The 21,935-nt window shown below is 36.3% G+C and overlaps 3 protein-coding genes across 3 annotated transcripts; all 3 read right to left on the reverse strand.

Annotated features, from left to right (window-relative positions):
- Positions 1-1,637: 1,637 nt before the first annotated feature.
- LOC123642607 (olfactory receptor 4A47-like) lies at positions 1,638-2,486 on the reverse strand. The gene has a single exon (XM_045557842.1). It carries the CDS (start codon positions 2,484-2,486, stop codon positions 1,638-1,640), a length of 849 nt encoding a protein of 282 aa, XP_045413798.1.
- Positions 2,487-3,627: 1,141 nt separating this feature from the next.
- Positions 3,628-4,554, reverse strand: LOC123641803 (olfactory receptor 4A15-like). Its single transcript, XM_045556738.1, has one exon. The coding sequence runs from the start codon at positions 4,552-4,554 to the stop codon at positions 3,628-3,630; it is 927 nt and encodes a 308-aa protein (XP_045412694.1).
- Positions 4,555-17,145: 12,591 nt separating this feature from the next.
- LOC123641804 (olfactory receptor 4C15-like) lies at positions 17,146-18,081 on the reverse strand. Its single transcript, XM_045556739.1, has one exon. The coding sequence runs from the start codon at positions 18,079-18,081 to the stop codon at positions 17,146-17,148; it is 936 nt and encodes a 311-aa protein (XP_045412695.1).
- Between the last annotated feature and the right edge of the window lie 3,854 nt (positions 18,082-21,935).

Raw genomic sequence — 21,935 nt, forward strand, 5'->3', positions numbered from 1 at the left:
CCCAGCCACCCTACAGTGATTGGGTTTTCCCAGGGGCAGAGCTCCACTGGAGCCAGGCCAAGCTGATGCACCACAAGCACAAATCCAGATCGTGGTCTTATCCATTCAAAGATTTGCTGCACAGCTAAGCTCTGTTCTTCAGTGACACATGATCCCACTGCTTGATCACACAGAAGAAGAAAAGGGACTGGTACTCATTTTGGCCACCTAACAATATCAGGACCTAGATTTTTTTGACATGTAGTCTGGTGCTCCCTTCACCTTTCAGACGATTATCAAAATCATGTCATCTAACTGCAGGGTAGCTGCCGTTACTAAGGATTAAAATATGGACCTTTTCCTGAAAAAAAAAAAAAACACTAAATTTCTTCTCACTCCATGATACTCAAATAACATGTTTTCAATTTAGAAATATTGTAAGTTACGTAAGTGGTTTAGCTGAGAAATATTTCCTTTGGTTTACCATGGAGTAATGATTCCCAATTTCTTTCCATATACCTTATAAACTATTTCCTAAAGCAGTTTTCAAAAAGATACCAGATTCAAGAACTAAATGTACAACCAGATTTTTTAATAGTGAAATTATTTTATGGATAACTTTTACTATTTGCTGTTGTAAAAAAAATTCATTTAATTGCCACTGGTAATTTTTAATCTAATAAATTGTTACTTTTCTAACATGTAATCAAAAACATTTTATATACTAAATCATAATTAAATATTAGTCCCAAGGTTTCTTATAGTGAAAATATCATAGTATGTAGAGTAAGCACACTTGGGCTCAAGGATTATGTATATATTCTATGATTTATTAATATTTATTTACCTGTTGATCCTCCATATTTCTGTAAAATTGGAACATTAGGTGTCAGTTTTATAAAGTTATTGTAACCATGTGAGGATCTTTAAAAATGTCTCATAGGTTTAATGCAATTAATCTATCTAATCACTGACAACTTTTACTCAGTAGAGGAAACCCAACACATTTTTAAATATAAGGTATATCAAGTGTGTGCTAAGAGATTATTGGCAAGATCTTCTTTCTAAATTGTAATATTAATATATTCCACACTGTCCTAGATACCATTAGGCAATACTGCTTGAATATACAGGCACGTTATACAACTCTGCAATTAGAAGAGAAATTTTTTTAATTTGCTGCAATACATAGGGGTTCTTATCTAAATGTTCTCTTTTTTTCTGATATCTTTTGATATGTTTATTTTTTTATTTCAGCATATTATGTGGGTACAAAAGTTTAGCTTATGTATATTGCCCTTGCCTCCCCCTCCCCCTACTGAGTCAGAGCTTAAAGCGTGATATGTTTGAAAGAGCATCAGATTTGGATCTAGATCAATGCAGATCAGAACTCGAGATCAGTTTCTGACATTGGGCTGGCAACTTAACTTTTTTGAATTTTGTTTTCTTCATCTGTAAAATTGAATAATCATAATAGTACCTACCTTGCAAAGTGCTGTGAGAATTGAGTAAAAGGTGGGGAAAAGGCTTTGAAGTAATGAAATATAAAATTTGAACAGATCATGATGGAAATATAATCTTCATATTAGATCATTTATTACCTGAAATTACATTCCTGTTTAATAGCATTCTGAATGCATTTTTTAACTCTGCATTCCTTACTGTGTAGATAACTGGATTAAAATGGGAGTGACGAGAGTATAAAACACTGCTATGGCTTTATCCATGGTAAAAGTAGCTACTGGTCGCAGATACATAAAAATACAAGGCACAAAGAATAAAATAACAACTGTGATGTGGGAGTCACAGGTGGAAAGGACATTTTTCCTCCCCACAGAGCTGTGAGTCTTCAAGGAGCACAGGATGACTGCATGGGATATCAACAATGACACAAAGGTGATCACAGGGATTAGCCCACCATTGGCAGCAACCAGGAGACCAACAAGGAAAGTGTCAGTGCAGGCCAGTTGTATCAGTGGGAAAATGTCACACATGAAGTGATCCATGATGTTGGGGCCACAGAATGGGAGCCAGAAAGTAACTAAAATCTGCCCAATAGAGTGGAGAAAACCTACTGTCCAAGACACCCCCACCAGGAGGCAGCATATGTGGTGGCCCATCTTGGTCACATAGTGCAGAGGTCTACAGATGGCCACATAGCGGTCATAGGCCAGGACCACCAGGAGGACAATCTCTGAAGCACCTAAGAAATGTTCAACAAAGAGCTGTGTCATGTAGCCCTTGAAGGAGATAGCTTTTGTCTCAGAGAGCAAGTCAGCTGGCATTTTAGGGATTATGGAAGAGGAATAGCGTGCATCTATCAAAGATAAGAAAGCCAGGAAGAAATACATTGGGGAGTCCAAAGTCTGGCTACAGATTATGGTAACCACAATGAGCAGGTTTCCCACGACCGTGACAATGTAGGTGATAAGTAACACCAAAAATAGAATTCTCTGTGTCTGAGGATTCAGTGTCAGACCCATGAGAATGAATCCAGTCACATTCATTCTGATTTCTTTTATTTCAATCCTGATGACAAATTCAGAAGTGGTGGATTAACCTGTAAAAAAAAATTCTTAATGGAAAAGGCACTATTTATTTTGGGTTTTCAGATAAGCCAAAGACATTTTAACAACAGAAACTATTTTCTTTCATGGGATTCCAGAAGAGAAGAAACATGCTTTTCTTTTTCTATTTTATAAAAAGAAATGAGAACAAATCTTTGAAGCTGTCTAATTCAGCTTCTAAGGAGGATGCTGAATTCCCAGCTGCTGGAGGACATCCAGGCAGAGAGCACTCACCTGTAAAAATTCTGACTCCTTCTCAGCTGGTAAGAAATGTTAGAAAACTCCTCCTTAAATATATTTTGAAAAACTACAACTCTTGGTTCATGTTCAGCACACTGTTGTTGATATACAGATTAATTCTAATTCACCCGCCCCCCTTGTTCTATTTAAATGCTCTTTAAGTAAGCTGCAGAGAAGAGGGCTCTGTCTGTCTTGTTCTCCTTTTTATGCCCAGCACTTGGTTCAGTGTCTGAGTCACAAAGGTATTCAATAAATATTGATTGAGTAAACAAATAAGTCAGAAGACTCTGCTTATTTCCTGTGTTTTTAAACTCTGTATACAGCTTTCACCCTTTGGATCTACTCTCACTCTTTTCCACCTCGGATGGTTGTTTTTCAAGGTCAGCTTTAACCAGCTGCCTTACCTCTGGCCAACAGGTGAATGCTAGCGATCAGGGAGGGGAGGAAAGGATGACAGGGCATTTATTTGGTTCGTTCTCTCCTTTGGCTTGTCAGTGGCTTGGGTGCCTTTAATTAAGACTCCAGCTCTTTGGGAAGAAAAAAGAAAAATTTAAGTACTTCTTCTTAAATAAGAACTTGATATAAAAGTAAAAATTGTTGTCCACCAAAGAATCTTAACACAGTATGATTGCATAAACATTAAAAGGGATTAATTAAACCTATGGAATTCTCTTGGTTTCTAAGGGGAATACCATATTCCATTACAATAAATATTAATTTATATGGATGTTTAAGAATAAATAGGCTAAATAACCAAAAGGAATGATAACAATGATAGTGAAAGTATTCCTTGCTTCTGTGAAAAAATGAATGTCATGTTCTGCCATTAGGGATACAGTCCTCATCCAACTAAGGTCACTTTTTTACTCCACAGTTTCCTCATGGCGTTTTTCATTTCTGCATTTCTCAGGGTGTAGATTAGGGGGTTCAGCATGGGAGTTATAAAAGTTAAAAACACACTCATGAATTTATCAATGGGGAGGGTAGAATTGGGCCTTGCATATAGGAAGATACAGGGGACAAAGAATAAAACGACCACAGTGATGTGGGATGCACAGGTGTACAAGGCTTTGTGTTTCCCTTCCAAACTCTGAGCCTTCAGAGAGCGTAATATGACCCCATAGGAAAGGAGGAGAATGAAGAAAGTGACAGTACAAATGGCCCCTCCATTAGCCATCATGGAAAGTCCAATGAGGTAGGTGTTGGTGCAAGCAAGTTCCAACAAGGGATATATATCACATGCAAAGTTGTCAATGACATTGGGGCCACAAAAAGGGAGCTGATAAATAAAAATAAATTGAACTAATGAGTGCAGAAAGCCTCCAATCCACGCCAGCAGCAGCATGAGAACACGCACGCGTGGATTCATGATGATCAAATAATGAAGCGGTTTACAGATGGCCACGTAGCGGTCATAGGCCATCACCACCAAAAGAATGACTTCTGCACCAGCAAATAAATGATCTATAAACACTTGAGTCATACAAGCCTGAAAGGAAATGGTCATTTGCTCAGAAAGCAAGTCTGTGATCATTTTGGGAGCAATGGTGGTCGAATAGACAGTATCTATAAATGATAAATAAGCCAGAAAAAAGTACATGGGGGAACCCAGGGACGGGCTGGCCGCGACGGTCACAACGATGAGCAGGTTGCCCAGAACCGTCACAATGTAGATGAGTAAGAACACGACAAACAGAACTTTCCGCCCCTCAGGGTTCTGTGTGAGCCCCAGAAGGATAAATTCAGTCACATTGTTCCTCTTTCCCATGTTCTTCTAAAGGTGTTGAACTCAGGTGTCAGAGCCTGCAAACAAAAGGGAGGATAATGAATTTAAGATGATCGCAAGCTGTATGTCAAAAGTGTAAAGCCTTAGTCAACAGTGTTTCCCCACAGGGCCTCACACAGGGTAGCTCATTAGAAAATATGTGTGTGGAACGTCCTTCTTCAGCTACCCTCTGCATTTTCACAAATTTCTTGCTTCAGCTACAGTGCTGAGACCAGCATTGTAACTGGAAGTTATGTAAGAGCAGATACATGTCTGAGATGATCTACTGAAATCAGGACAGCTGCTTTCTCCAGAGTATCTCTCAGAAATACTGCATTTTCAGTATTATGTTTTTTTTCTCAGGGTTTCTTGGCTCTTTAAAATCTGTCATGCAAACAATCTCATATGTTTGGGCTTTACTTATATACTGATGGAAAGTAATATCCAGTACATGGAACATAAAATTATAGACTGATGTTTGGATATTTGCCTTTCTGAAATTTTTTACTATCATCTCAAATAGCTCCCGTCATCTAGGCATAACTCCCTCACAGCAATGAAAAAACCAGGCACATGGTGAGTACTCATTGAATACTTAGTATAATTAAAGTAAATTTCTAAGCTCATGAGAGAGCAAGTGAATGGAGACAGTTGTATCAAATTCTTACCAGCCATGAAAATCCAATGAAGGCAATGTCGTATTTGAAAACATACACACACACACAAACACACACACACTGAATTGCCATTTATTGCAATTGAGGCTATTAAAGGAAAAAGAATTGATAATATAACTCAAAGTGGATGGTCATTGTACACACCTTTTCCCCACGTTTAAATTTTGTTTGGAATTTATTACTTTTTAACCATGATCAATTCAGAATGTCAATAATAAGGATTTTGGGGAAAATCATGGTATAGTAGAAAGAATGCTCAAAATCTGGAAATATTGGTTGATTTTGATGTTAGCGAACTTGGGAAAATCATGTTCTGCCTTATATTTCTTATTGGAAATGTAATGATTTTTCTAGATAAAGTTTCTGCGTTCTTATTGACAAATTTATCATAAATTACATGGTGTCATTTATGCTGGTAGATCATTTTTATACTAATCGGTATGATTTAGCATGTGCTAAAGGTTATTTGATTTTTTAAAATAATTAATACATGAGTTATTTTGTTCATTAGTTCTTGGCCACCTGAGTTCATACTGAATACAAGACATTCATTCTACCTTGAACAAAGTAAATAAACTGCTGGGTCTTTCAGATGTGAACCAGCGCCAATTTTATGTATCACATGTGCAACTTTGTATTAACATAATTATTTTAAATATGCTCCATTCTAGTGTCTACATTTGTTGACGGTCATTTGTGAAGGTCAGGAGATCATTCTATCCTTTATGCCTCTAGGTGAGCCCAGTTACACTCTAGCATGAGAGGGAGAACAAAAGTGTACACAGAAAGAAAATAAGAGATAACTGTGAAAAGGCAGATAGAAACCAGCAAAAGCCATAAGCTGAATGAAATAGGCTTTAAAATGGGCAAGCATTTTTGTTGAGGGGTTTGAAAGAGTTGAGAATAGAGGAATTTCAGATTCCTGAAGCTGTCAATCAAGTGGTGGCCTGGAAGGTAATAACATTAGTACCATCACTTGCCACTAGGAATCTATATTTCTGGGTAAAAAAAAAAATCCAAATTTAAACTTTAGGATGGATCAATAGGAAAGAGCAGCTGCCTAAAGAATGAGTTCCATCTTTTGGGCTTCTGATATTGCATTGCATATGTACATAAATAAATGTCCTCATTCACAATTATGAAGCTATATCTACATTTATAATAGAAAATAAATACTCAAAGTTCATATGAGTTGTCTAAGCATTCAAGAGATAACTTCCAGCAGGAGGAGATCTCCTGCTCACCCCTTGAGTACTTACAGCACTTACTTGTGTATCACACTGTAAGTGCTTAGGCAATATTTCACTATTAAAAACGTCTTAGCAGCATTATTACTCTAAACTGTCAAAAATTATCAATCCATCTGAATGATATAAAATTCTATACTTTATCAATATTATGTTTTATGAAAAAAGAAATATATTTGATTCAAACATCTGTAAGATTCTTCAAATTGCTTAACATATTGACTGAGAACAAATAAATCTTTAAGAAATGCTAAAGAAATGTTAATCCACAGTGAGTATCCCACATGACAATTAAATAACATAAATCAAGCAGATCTATACTATGCCAAACTCAACAACATAAGACAAAAATAAATCACTTATACAGTATGTGAGTTTTTAGTTTTCATCAAGACCCTGTTGAAACATACGATCACAATCAATACCTAAGTGTTTCTATTTAACTCTCTTTATAGTAAAAACTGTTTCCTATGTAAACAATAGCTGTTTTCAATAATAGAGCATCGACCATAGATATGATGCAGGAGGAATTTCAGGTGCTCATAAACATCTAATCAGTTCATCCGATTGTTTTCTAAACAAGATAAATTTTAAAGAAATATCACATTTTTCCAAGTTAATATCTTCATAATAAAGTAAAAATGCTACCTCTAATACCTGCCTGTGGTTGAATGGACTTTGCTAACAAATAAAGAAAGTAATAATCTGAGAAGGTGAATTGCCCATCTTGCATTCAGTAATGGTCAGTTTTGTTTTGTTCTACTTTGTAATTTTGCAAGGGTGGGCTGGTCTACCTGCAATAGTATAGCTTTGGAGAGCTCAGGCTCTAAATTCTGGTTTGGAATTTGAGCTTCAGAATTTGTATATATCAAGTGTGTGTCCTTGGATAAATGACTCAACATCATCTCTATAATCAGAATTATAACAACACCTACCACAGAGGGTGGTTTTAAGGATTAAATAGGACAATGCAAATAACATTCACTGAAATTTTCTGGCAAATAATAAACACTAAATAAATTCAAGATACTACTTACTATTATTTGTTTCCCCATATAATTTTAGTGTCACATTTTTGCAAGTGATATTACATAAATTTCTCCAAAGTCCACTCTCTTCTCTATCCAAAGAAGCATTCTCTATGGGATGGATGGATTGTCATTATTGTACACAGTTATGGAGGTTGTCCTTTCCATCCCCACTCACATTACTGTGTGGACATCCACTGTCTCTCTCCATACCTCTCTTTTTTCTTTGAAATGTATCAGTAAAACTTAATCTTACAGACCTTTTTGTAAAGGTGCATACTGTGGTGTTTAATAGTTCCATTCACTATATCTTAAGACCTTAAAACTTCCTGGGGACAGCAGATGGTGACAAACATTTTACTTCCTCTATTCTCAGTGCCTTCGCACCACCATTGCTGCCGCTGCTGCTGCTGGTCTCACTTTCTCCACTGCTGATCCTGCCACCAGCAATGTCTGCCACCACATCTCTCACTGCCCATCTCCCCTGCCCCAAAGCAAGCCTCAGAAAACCAGCAGTGTTTCTAACCCTCCAAAGCTTGTATTCAGTCTACCAGACCTCCACAGTTAATCACCTATTTGAGGTTGTTTGCAATTTTTTCCAACTTTATTGAGGATAATTGACAAATAATAAATGTATGTATTATAAAAAAAGGGGAAGAGATCAATATAATTAACCCACAGGCAGAAATAGATGTAGGCATTTTCCTTAAGGTTCTGTAGATCTTATACCTAACAAATTTCATAACCTCTATTTCCACAGAAACTAAAATATTCTTTATAATAGGGCATAAGTGCAGGTTCATGAATTTATGAGTAACTTGATTTCCCAGAATAGGATTACACACTTTGTAAAAAGGGACAATAAATTTGAATATCAAGATGTTATTTGGGGCATATGAAGAAAATAATAGAAATAAGAGACTGGAATAAATATTTGTACACCTATGTTCATAGCAGCAACTCAAGTGTCCATCAACTAATGAATTAATAAACAAATGGTGGTATTATCTACAATGGGATATCAATCAGCCTTAAAAATGTATAAATTGTGATACATGCCACAACATGGGTGAACCTTGAAGACATGCTGAGTGAGCTATGAAGGAAACCAGACACAAAAGGAAAACAGGTTATAATCTCACTTTTATGAGGCACCTGGAATAGTCCTATTCATAGAGACAGAAAGTGCAACAGTGGTTACCAGTGGTTAAGGGGAGGGGAGAACGGGGAATTATTGTTTAATTGGTACACAGTTTCCGTGTGGAATGATGAAAATTTTTGGAGACAGTGATAATGGTTGCACAACAATGTGTTACGGATATTTTACAAAAATAAAAAAAGTCAACAGAAATAAAACATCTACACAGAACCAGAACATTTAAAAATACATACACAAGGTACAATTTATAAAGAGCTATAGTAATCCTTCCTATTAACTTTAATGTATTAAGATACACAATACATAACTGTTGAGTTCTCAAACTTATGTAAAGCAACCTAAAAGAAGTTATTGTGAAGACCACATATATCACATTATATTTCTATATTGTGTTATGCATTTTCTCTATTTTAGTTTACATTTAAATAAAGCTAGTAAAAAATTTGGGGAAAACTATGGCCATTGCACTCATTCTAATAATATTGTATAAAGTGAAGGAAATGTATGTGCTGTCTGTTTTTTTCTTGGAGATTCTGGCAAAAAACATTTGAGAGCAAATGATAAAATCTTCTGAAGAAATATATATATATCATTCAAAGTAAGCCTATTTTGCTAGTATTATAATAGCAGTGAAGAGTTTTTGTAAATATATTACCTGGGTTTTATATTTCATCTTTGGTCACTTATTACAAAGCCAGGCTTCTGCAACTTTATCTTTGGTCCTAGAAGATGACAGCTTCTTTTGATAGCAGACAAGTCAGAATTGCCACCATATCAATCCAGGTGTGACTGTGAAGAAAAGAAAAGGGCATACTCAGTCACCAAAGCTGCAAATGCCTTGTCACACAGGGATATATCTCTTTTTACCTGCACAAAGAATGACCATCTTCTTCAACTTTCTTAAACATTTTACAGTTTGGATTATGGAATTATCCAGAGTTGGCTTCAAGAATAAACAGTTGATATGACTGATGAATCATCAAATTTGAAAGCTGCTAAGAATATGTATCAAAAATTAAACATATTTAAAATCTCACTAATCTAAATAATTTGCACAAAAGTTTTATACTATTTTTAGTCAATAGTGCACAAAACTGGAAAATCTGAAAAATGAACTTTGTTTTGAATATTTGTAAAGCATTTGCATGACTGCTTTAATATGGTTCATGTCTAATAAGGTAATGGCTTTTATTAATATTTCATATCTTGATGGTAACATTAATACCCAAGGAGAAATCTTCTCCCAGGTAAGGAAAGACATTAATGGGCACTTAACAATAAACAGCAAAATACTTCACTGAGTTGTTCAAACTGTTTATCCCCAAGGCCACTTCCAAATTAAATCCACTGAGGAATCATGCCCCAGAGAAGTGAGACTTCCCTCCCACCTGTTCCTTCCAGTGCATCCTGTATTTCTAGAATCTCCTCCTGGACAATAACTTTAAAATAATTAAGTGTTTAAGAAGATTGAGGATGGGTCTCCAGTCCCTTCTGGCTTATAGGGTTTCATTTGAGAAGTCTGCAGTTAGTCTGATAGGTTTTCCTTTGTAGGTTATCTGTTATTTTTGTCTTACTGTGCAAAGGATTTCCTCTTTCGTGTTTACTTTGGCCAGTCTGATAATTATGTGACTTGCTGATTACCTCTTTACCTTGAGTCTCCCAGGAATTCTGTGTGCTTCTCGTATCTGAATATCTAGGTTTCTTGCCAGGCCATGCATACTTTCTCTAGTATTCCAAGAAATAGATTTTCCAGCCATTATGTATTTTCTTCTTCTCTATCCAGGATGCCTATAATTCTTATATTTGGTTTCTTTATGTAATCTCGCATTTCCTGTATGTTCTGCTTTTGTCTCTTGCTTGTGTGTTCTTTTTCTTCATTTGATTTGTTTAGCACATAGGCATTATCTTAAAGCTCTGAGATTCTCTGCTCTGCATGATCCATTCAATTTTTAAGGCTTTGCACTGTGTTTTGAAGTTCCTTGAATGCATCCTTCATTTCCAAGATTTCTGGTTTTTTGGTAATATTTCAATTTCTTTAGAGTATTTTTCATTCATATCCTGTATTGTTCTCTTGGTTTCTTTCTTTTTTTTTTGGTATTTCCTTTTTTTATTAATCATTTTTTATTTCAGCATATTATAGGGGTACAAAAATTTAGATTATGTATATTGCCCTTGCCCCCCTACTCCCTGAGTCAGAGCTTCAAGTGTGTCCATCCCCTAGATGGTGCACATTGCACTCATTATGTATGTATACACCCATTGCCTCCCCCCACCACATCTGCCTGACACCCGATTAATGTGCTCTTAGGTGGTGATCAGTGAAACCAATTTGATGGTGAGTACATGTGGTGCTTATTTTTCCATTCTTGGGATACTTCACTTAGTAGAATGGGTTCCAGCTCTATCCAGGAAAATATAAGAGATGCAATATCCCCATTATTTCTTACAGCTGAGTAGTACTCCATGGTATGCATATACCACATTTTATTAATCCACTCATGTATTGATGGGCACTTGGGTTGTTTCCACATCTTTGCAATTGTGAATTGTGCTGCTATAAACATTCGGGTGCAGATGTCTTTTTCTATAATGACTTTTGTTCTTTTGGGTAGATGCCCAATAATGGGATTGCTGGATCAAATGGTAGGTCTACTTGTATCTGTTTAAGGTATCTCCATATTGCTTTCCACAGAGATTGTACTAGTTTGCAGTCCCACCAGCAGTGTATGAGTGTTCCTGTCTCTCTGCATCCACGGCAAGGTTTATTGTTATGGGACTTTTTGATAAAGGCCATTCTCACTGGAGTTAAGTGATATCTCATTGTGGTTTTGATTTGCATTTCCTTCATGATTAGAGAGATTGACCACTTTTTTATATGTTTGCTGGCCATTATTTTGTCTTCTTTTGAAAAGTTTCTGTTCTTGTCCTTTGCCCATTTATTGATAGGGTCGTTATATTTTTTTCTTGTTAATTTTCCTAAGTTCTATATAGATTCTTGTTATCAGCCCTTTATTGGGTGTGTAGAGAGCAAATATTTTCTCCCATTCTGTAGGCTGTCTTTTCACTCTAATGATAGTTTCCTTGGATGTGCAGAAGCTTTTTAATTTGATCAGGTCCCATTTATTCCATAACATTGAGAAGGATGATATCTTCCCCAACTCATTCTATGAAGCCAATGTCACCTTGAAACCAAAGCCAGGAATAGACATAACAAAGAAAGAAAACTACAGACCAATATCCTTCTAATCCAGCATCATTTCAAAAAAATTAATTCATCATGACCAGGTGCACTTTAACCCAGAGTTGCAATTATGTTTCAACATATGCGAATCTATAAATGCAGTTCACAACATAAATAAAAACAAGAACAAAGACCATATGATTCTCTGAATAGACCCAAAAAAAGCATTTAGCAAAATACAGCACACTTTTATGGCAAAAACTCTTAAGAAAATAGGCATATATGGGACATACCTTAAAATTATTAAGGCCATATAGGATAAACCCACAGCCAATATCATACTGAGTGGGGAAAAATCTGAAATCATTCCTGCTAGAACAGGAACCAGACAAAGTTTCCCAGTATCTCCAGTTCTATTCAACATAGTGCTGGAAGTCCTTTCCAGATCAATCAGACAAGAGAGAGGAATTAAGAGTGTACAAATAGGGCAGAAGAGGTCAAACTATTGCTCTTTGCTGAAGATATGCTATTATATCTAGAAAATACCAAGTATTCAACCAAGAGATTCCTGGAATTGGTAAATGAATTCAATAAAGTCTCAGGACACAAAATTAATGCACACAAATCATTGGCATTCATATATGCCAATAACAGTCAAGTGGAAAATTAAATCAAAGATGCAACAGCTTTCACAATAGCATCAAAGAAAATTAAATATTTAGTGACATATTTAATGAAGAAGGTGAGAGACATATATAGGGAGGACTATGAAACACTGAGAGAAAAACTGTAGAAGATGTAAACAGATGGAAAACCCTGCCCTGCTCATGGATTGGCAGAATCAATATTGTTAAAATGTCCACACCACCTAAAGTGATCTACAGAATTAATGCAATTCCTATCAAAATATCATCATCATACTTTGCAGATCTAGAAAAAGTAATTCTAAGCCTTGTATGCAACCAGAGAAGACCTCATATAGCCAAGGAAATCTTAAGCAAAAAGAAGAAACTTGGAGGTATCAGTCTACCAGACTTCAAGATTTACTATAAGGCTATAGTAACCAAAACATCATGGTACTGGCACAAGAACAGAGATATAGACCTTTGGAACAGGACTGAGAACCCAGATATAAAACCATCCTCATATTGTCATTTAATCTTTGACAAAGCAGACAAAAATGTACATTGGGGAAAAACATCTCCATTCAATAAATGGTGCTGGGAATCTAGATAACCACATGCAGAAGACGAAAACTGGATCCTCACTTCTCACCTCTCAAAAAAATCAACTCACAGTGGAAAACAGGCTTAAACCTGAGGTGTGAAACTATAAGGATTCTAGAAGAAAATGTTGGGAAAACTCCTATGGACATCAGCCTAGGCAAAGAATTTATGACAAAGACGCCCAAGGCAATCACAGCAGCAACAAAAAATCAATCCTAGATTTTTTTAAGTGGATTCTCACAGACTTTTATTGAAATGGCTATTCTGTGTCTTTAAACAGGAGGAAGGACCCGAATTCAGATGCTTTCTCTTCTTAATGTTACTGTCTTCTCCCTCTTTTTGCCTCCTTTCCAGCACTTGAAAAGGAAACGTGGGCATTTTAAAAACATGATGATTCATAAATATAAGATATGATCACTCCCATTAGCAAATGTAATGGCTGAGATGCTCACTGCAGCTTTCAAAGCTCTCAACTTGTTGCCCTCACTTGTCTTGCACTTGTCCTCCCAGTGCTCCTGCTCATCCATGCTCCGGCCACGCCTAACATTTTCCGTGCCTCATGACTACATGTAGACATCACACTCCCTGAATATTCCATATCTCAAGGAAGCTGAATGACCTCTGCTATAGCTTCAACCCTCCATATCTACCTGGGCACAGAGTACCCAGTTCAAGTACCAATTGCTTAGCAAAGCCTTCTCAGATTTTCCCAAAGAGCTCTCTCACTATTAATGGCCTTCCACTGTTAAAATGTGTGTGTGTGTGTGTGTGTGTGTGTGTGTTATTCATCATGTATTTCTTATGTGTATTCTCTCACTTTTCCTTCAACATCTTTTGTCCATTTGATATTACAGTATCTCACAGGCATGTTGGCTTGGCTCTGCTTTGCACACTTTAGGCTAAGCTGGGAGGGAGAGTAGAGCAGTGAGCAGTTACCGAGGATACGGACCGGAACCCAAGCCTGTGTGATCCACAGCAAACCCTCTCTTATGCTCTGCCCACCCTGCCATGCAAGGCATCAGACTCCACCACACAGGTGAAGCCAGCATAAAGCCAAGCGTCAAGCAGACGCCAGGTAAGCTGGGGAATCCTGAAACATTAGAATCTTTTCATCACTGGGGGAAATATGTCCCTGGAACTTCAAGATTTTGAAGAGACAGAACTAGATGACAACAGTCCTAAGTTCTCCTGAGTTGGAGGCAAGAGAGAAGAAATAGTTCGGTTGGGCTTGAAAAATGTACCTTTTTTTCTTGTAAAAAAAATAGAGATGACATCTGATACAAAGCTCACAGTTTTCTCTTTTTCAATTCAATTTACTCAGAAGATAATCATGTGCAGAATGTCTAAAATGTGTAAATTTTACTTTAGAGTTGTTCACTCTGCTGCAGAAGCTATGAGGAAAGGAGATATTCCACAGACAGCCAACCTTTCCTAAGGAGACCTGAGTTAGACTCCAAAAATGAGTCTAAAGTACCAGGAGAAAGTTTCTTACTTCTGCTTCTAGAACATTCTAAAAGAAAAAGAAAATATTTCACCATTCTGTGTAGAAACACTCTATAAAACCAACCAGCTCGATTAATCCAAAATATTCTCCAGCAGAACATGTGAATTAGACATGTATGTTTTCTCTGTCAAATATTTACAGAGATTTCATAAAAGTTCACAAAATCCCAGCCTCCAGAGAGAAAAAGACCACATCCCTTCCCACCCAACCTTGAAGGATTTTCTCAGTGAGGTATTTAGTACTGTTAATCTAAGACCACAGTAAACCAGGGGCCAATTAATCCCAAGCAAGGCTGTCAACAGGCAGATTCTGTCCTCAGAGCTTGACTTCCCTCCTGCCTGTGCTAAGGGACACCAATCACTACAGTGACCAGCTGCTCCCTCAGCCATGCCCTCAGAGTCACATCCAGGTGCAGACTACTGAAAGTTACGAAAAGATTTCTTCTTTTGTCCAAATCTTTTTGAATGGCCGAGATATAGACTCAAATAAATGTTAATACCAATACAATTGAATTGTAAATCCATCATTTGTATTTCTATGACTTTAGGCAAGTTTCTTAACTTCTCTTAATTTCCTATTCTGGAAAATATTACCGTTAAATATAATATTTAATAATCAGAAAAATAAATTATTTATAATCAATTTTTATTAATACTAATGATATTAATAAAATACATCATCAGTAGTTACAATGAAAACAACTAATAGAACTTCTATAATTTCCAAAGTCAGTAAGTCAGTGAAGGGCAGAAAGGAAAAGAGAAAAATGGAAAGAAAAGAAAATAATGGCTGTTTTTACATCTTTTTATTTTAAATGCACCTCTTAAGGTATAATTTATATACAATAAAATGTGGCATTTTAAAATGTATACCAGGGGAGTTTGACAAATGTATACACCCATGTAACTGCTACCACAGTGGTGTGTATTTATTCAAAGAAGCAGGTTTTGACTTTATGTTCTCCTCATTTTTATATTCTGCTTTTTTGCCTTCTGCTTTTTATTATTTGATTTCATTATATGCTTCCTTCTGAGGACTACGAGGGGAAATCTGTTCCTTTCCTCTTTCCTAGGTTCTGATGACTTGCTGGCAATTTTGAAATTCTTTAGCTTGTAGATGAATCACCCAATCTCTCTGCCTCCCTCTGCACGTGACATGCTCCCCTTGTGCATGTTTTTCTGTTTCCCATTTTTATGATGACACAGTTATGCTGTATTAGGATTCTCCCTAATAACCTCATTTTAACTCGATCATCTGCAAAGACTTTATTTCCAAATAAGGTCAAATAAACAGATACTGGGGGTTAGGACTTCAGCATTTTGGGGGGATAGAATTCAAACCATAACAATCCTATACAGCCCCTAAAACTGGGGAAAAAGTACTGCCTGATTCAGGCTCTCCAAATTTCTTCCAAAAGCTCTGTTGGTGTCTCTTCCTCCATCCCACCTCCAGCAGGGACCCTCTACCTGTGCAAAGCCCAGACTCTCCACCTCGGGCCCCTGCCAAGAATCAAGACAGGTTCCCAGGATAAAAGTGGCCACAAAATTCAACTCACTTTATTGAAGATCTTGTGTCTCTAATCTTATACCTTTCAGTTTCAGTTTTCTCAGTAGGTCTCCAGTATCTCGTACAAGTGATTCCTATACTGTATCTGGTGTTTCTAGTTGTTCACAGCAAGAGTATTTTTGGCCCAAGTTATTGCATCAAACCCAGGAGCAGAAGCCCATTTATATATTTTCATTATTGTTCATTTGTTAATTCAATACATATATATTGACCACTTACTATGTGCCAGTTACTGTTTTAGGCACTGGTGATTTAACGATAAAGTTTTATTATTTTTCTTAATCATCTGACTTTAAGATCCCACAGTAAAGATTTTGAGAAAGATAAAAATCCTTACTCTTATATGTATTATTTTCTAGTGTATAAACAATAAATAAAACGAATAAACTGTATGACATGCTAAGTAATGATAAGTGTTAAAGAGAAAAATTAAGCAGAAATGTAGGAATAGGAGTAACAAAAAGTGAGTGGATGAGATTTGCTATATTGTGAGGTAGTCAGAAAATGCGTTACTGAGAAGATACATTTGAATAATGAACCAAGGGAAGTGAGAGGGTAAGACTTGCACATACCTGGAGGAGGAATAATTGAGACACAGAGAACTATTTTACACGGTTTCTTTGGAGGTATATCCTGGGGTCATGTAAAAAGTTGACAGGAGCAATGGTTTGTAGGTTGTGATGGGGTTAAAGAATTGTTAGAGTTGAGTACTGATAAAAGAAAGGTTGAAATAATGATATATGGTTGAAAATTTTTGATTATTACATTCTAAGTAAATATAAATTTGAATGTTCTTAATTTACATATGTGGATACTGGGCTGCCAATTCAGAGTTGATGAGTGATCAGAGGGTGAAAATAAAATTTTCTGAGCCCCCATTAATGCTTTTTGTTATAACATTATGTTTCCTTTTTCTATACAATGTATAGTCCATAAAGTTTTTGTCCAAGACTATTTTAACTTTGTAACTCTTAACCCTGATTTTATAAAAAAAAATTTTAATAATTTATTTTGCATCAGAAACCACTAGTAATCTCTTCCATATTTTCCTCATGGAATTTTTTACCTCTTTATTCCTGAAGGTATAAATCAGAGGATTGAGCAAGGGAGTAAGGATAGCATAAACTACTGCCACCATTTTGTCAGAGGATAAAGCAGATGGAGGTCGTGCGTATACAAATATGCATGGGACAAAGAACAAAATCACAACAGCAATGTGAGATCCACAGGTAGACAGAGCTTTTCTCCGCCCTTCGGAACTATGAGTTCTCAGAGAGAACAAGATGACACTGTAGGAGACAAGCAACAAGGAGAAGGTTATGATACAAAAAACCCCACTGTTGACTACCACAAAAAGGCCAAAGACGTGAGTGTTGGTACAGGCAAGATCCAGTAATGGCTGAAAGTCACAACAGAAGTGATCAATGACATTGGGACCACAGAAAGGCAACTGGAAAGTAAAGAGAATTTGTATCATGGAATGCAGGAAGCCCCCTGTCCAGGCTACCCCTATCAGAATGCCACAGAACCTTTGGTTCATGATGGAAGAGTAATGCAAAGGCTTGCAAATGGCCACATACCGATCATAGGCCATGGCTGTGAGGACAATCAACTCTGCCCCACTTAGGAAGTGTTCAGCAAAAAGCTGAGTCATGCAGCCTTCAAAGGAGATGGTTTTCTTCTCATAGAGGGAGTCTACGACCATCTTCGGGGTGAAGACGGAGGAGAAGCATGCGTCTAGGAATGACAGGAAAGCCAAGAAGAAGTACATGGGAGACCCCAGTAATTCAGGGCTGTTGAGGATGGTTACTACAATTAGGGTGTTGCTCCCAACTGTTGCAATGTAGACAAACAAAAATACAACAAATAATATTTTCTGAACATTTGGATTCTGTGAAAGGCCCAGGAGGACAAACTCAGTAACAAAGCTTTGGTTTTGCATGATTTCCAAGGAAAAGGTGAAATCTCCAACAGTGGTGATCATGTAAAATCTGTAGTCATGATTAAGAAAAATTTGCTTCAGTTCAATTTATAGCATTATTATCATCAACAAGTTAGAGCATCCATATTCAAAATTACCATGAGTGCTTGTGTTGTCACTGGGAACACAAAACTCAAAATTGTTGAAGTAGTAGTGATAGGACCGACAGAATTGGGATGTAGATAAATAAATATAACACTACTTTAAAAGAGGCCGAGTTTGAAAGCGGGGAAGGCAAGCATCCACATGTGGTAGAGAAGAGAAATAGTTTTCTTCTCTGTCAAGTGACAGCTTTGATTATTTACTAGTGGCTTCCAGAGTGAATTATTGAAAAGGATTCTGAAGCCACCTGCAAGTTATGAAGAAAGGAAGACTGTAATTTATTGGCCATGCCTGCCACGGGCATGAAAGGGGAGCAGGGGTGATCAGCATGCCACCCTAATCTGCACACTGCCTCATCTACAAATAGAAGACAAAATAACATGCATTTTAAAAGCTTCTTGAAAATCATGGCTATTTCTCAAATATTTCTTTGAAAGTCCTAACTGTGTGGTGCCTTTAAATGAATTAATTCATTCTTCATAAAAGAGAATGATCTGGGGAAAATGTCAGTCTGTACACTTAATACATAACAAATATTACTAATTGTTGAGTTTATTTTTAATCTGTCATTTAAGAATGAGAATAGAAGTTTACAAATATAATAATGCCTATATGAGAGTGTTGTCATGGTGACTAAGTGTAGTAAGGTGGGGCTCAGGACCCACTGCCTAGAACACAGTCTGTGATAGTCCTATTGTCCCTGTTTGATTGGAGGGAAGCTCATGCTTAAAGAAGTTAAGTTCAAGCAAACAACAGATGCTGGATGTGGGGTTTGAACACAGAACCTCTGGCTCCACAGGATCAGCAGGGAAAGGAGTAGGATTTTCCTTTTCAGCAAGCATTTCAGAGCAGGGGTGACCTTTCTACAAGCACTTACATGTACAAATTGGCAGCCACCACATAGGCAAGGAAGAGAAACAAGTTGCACATAAGACAGAGTCTTGAGGCTTTATTAATTATTTGCCAATTATTCACACAATGTGTTCAGGTCTGATCCAGTCTACCTACTAAGGATATACATGTTTCAAATGTATTTGACAATTATCTTTAAGGAGAGGGGTGTATATATATTAATAGCTCACCTGCTCATCTCCTGGGATTATAAGGAGGGTCAAATTTGAAAATGTGAAAATATTGCTTATGATGAAGTGCCCTTATCAACGTAGTGATGAGTAACTCACTTACAGAGCCATCCACCTTACCCACAGAAAGGTTTGGAATGAATCATCCAGAATATTCTCCAACCTTTGACTTCATTTTCCATAGGTAGACACAGTTTCACCAGATGATTGGATGCTCATCTACACGCATACCTGAAATGCATCAGTCAAATAGCACATATGTGTATCTGCATGTGTTAATATTTGTGTATGTATACCTATGTAGTATATCTGAAAAACAGGTGAATAAAAGAAAAGAGGGAATTATTGTGAGATTTACATATAAGCTGATTTTTACATATACACATGGTAATATAAGATGGTAAGAGTATGGGAAACTAAGTGAGTAGTGCACAGGAACTCTCCAAGGTTTTTTAGCAACTTTTCTGTTAATCTAAAATTACTCCCAAGAAAAAGTTTAATTAAAAACAAAAGAAGTTGTTCAGTTTGTACTAGTAAAAAGCTAGCAATCCCAGCTTCATCATGCACTGGCCATGTGTCATTGAGCAAACCACCATTCCTCAGCCTCCTGTGCTATAAAATAGACAGTAACACTTATTCAAGCTGCCTGACTCATGGAAGTAAAACAGACAGTTGTTATTAATGTGTTTTATAAAGTAGAAATCATATATTGATGTCAGCATTATTTTTAAGCAGCATTTCCCTACAGACATAAAGTGATTTGGAAAATTGAATCAGTCATAAGAATATGTTTTTTACATCATGCTATTTTTTAATTATACCCATTCTAAAAGTGCAACGAAACTGCTTTATCCATGTAATGCTTTTGAAACACATATAAGTAAATAATTTCAGAATCATCAACATGTTTGTGTTTTTTATACAAGGAACCCCAACTCTAGAAATTTATTCTGCAAGTGAAATGAGACGAGGAAGTTTTATAATGAAGGATGGTGCCATGTCATTTATAATAGTGAAAGCTGAGAAACAACTAAAATATTCAATGATAGGAAGAAGTTCATCTAAATCAGGCTATTACAAATTAATATCACGTGGTGATTTAAACAAAACACTAATAATATGAGGAGATAGGTGAAGCATCTTTATAACATTAGTGAGAAAAACAATAAAAATTGTAATAACTCTTCTCATTTGTATAGATATTTTCAATATAATTTTATAATCTAGAAATAAACATAAAAATTATAGTGACATTTTATTTGCAATGTATATATTATTATCATTAAGATATTTAAAATTAAACAGGTTTAAAACCCACAATGTCATATTTTTTTATCATCTAAGCAGTTCAGAAAATGGAGGTGGGATTTGGGGATAAATCATTTGCATAGATGGAAGTAACATGCTAACATAAAACAGAATCTTACATTAAAGTTCTAAACTCTTGTATACTCTTCATACATTGCCATATCATGGGGCCAGCCCTCCCTGTCCTCTATGCATTCACTTTGATATCAATATTAAATTCACATTCTCCTCTAGGTAGCAGCTTATTCTGTCCGCATTTCTCCTAGAACCTTCCATGGTCTTTCCTTTCCTGACAGCCACACCCTTAATATGCTGGGGCTGCACCTCAGATTGCTCAGGTCCATTCAAAGCATCTTTTAGAGCTGTGAACTTGGGAAGTTGACCTTCTCATGCCTCACTATCCACATTACCTACTATTTCCTTCCTATCAGTTTTTGCAACAAAACTAAATCTGGCACCATTCATTACAAAAGTAATGGATTTTTTGTTTCAAGTTTGAAATATACATAACATTCAGAATTATAAGAAGAATTAGTAGTAAGGTTGTCATTAAAAGTAATGTTTTGTAGTTATATTTCAAGCAGTAAACTTTGGATGCATTTATGTACATATGTGTGCATATCAGTCACATTTGCATACTTTTTTCAAATAAATATTGTTATTACAAAGAAAAAGAATAAAATAAAATCCTATTTGTAATTGCCCTCCCTGTTAAATTCCTTAAATCCACCATATTTTTGATCCACGATTATTTTTCAGCAAGAAAAGATTTGTTCCTTGCCTGTCTAGCAAAACACATTCCTTTCCCTGGAAACCTGATAAATATGTTCTCCAATTTCAGAATTTCAGATCCTTTTCTCTGCCCTCAGTGTTGCTCTATAAATTTACCTAAATCTCTCAACTTTTATACTCTTACTGTTTCTGGAATTTGGAAATAAAAAACTTCCTCTATTCCACTGGTGTTCTTCCTGATGGATGCCTGGACCTTCTTTTTCCCCATTGTCTTAGTGATTTAGCTCATTTTAAGGAAGAGCGAAAGCCGTGACAAGTAGCACTAAAGCAATTTAAATTTTCCTGAATAATGCTGAGGGAGGAGCTTAATGCTATTTGTGACATTTCAAATGTGCATAGGGAAAATAAAATAAACGAAGTTAAAATCAGAAGACTCCACTCTGTGATTAGAGTCATGATTTCTTACTCTCGATGTCTTTCCCCGTGCCATTTGTTAAGATGTCATTGTGAAAATAATAAATGCTATATTCTTTTTTTTTATCTCAGAGTAATATGGGGGTGCAAATGATTTGGTTATAAGACACTGGCACC

Source organism: Lemur catta, chromosome 7 (genome assembly GCF_020740605.2).
Source record: "Lemur catta isolate mLemCat1 chromosome 7, mLemCat1.pri, whole genome shotgun sequence".
Classification (NCBI taxonomy): Eukaryota; Metazoa; Chordata; class Mammalia; order Primates; family Lemuridae; genus Lemur; species Lemur catta.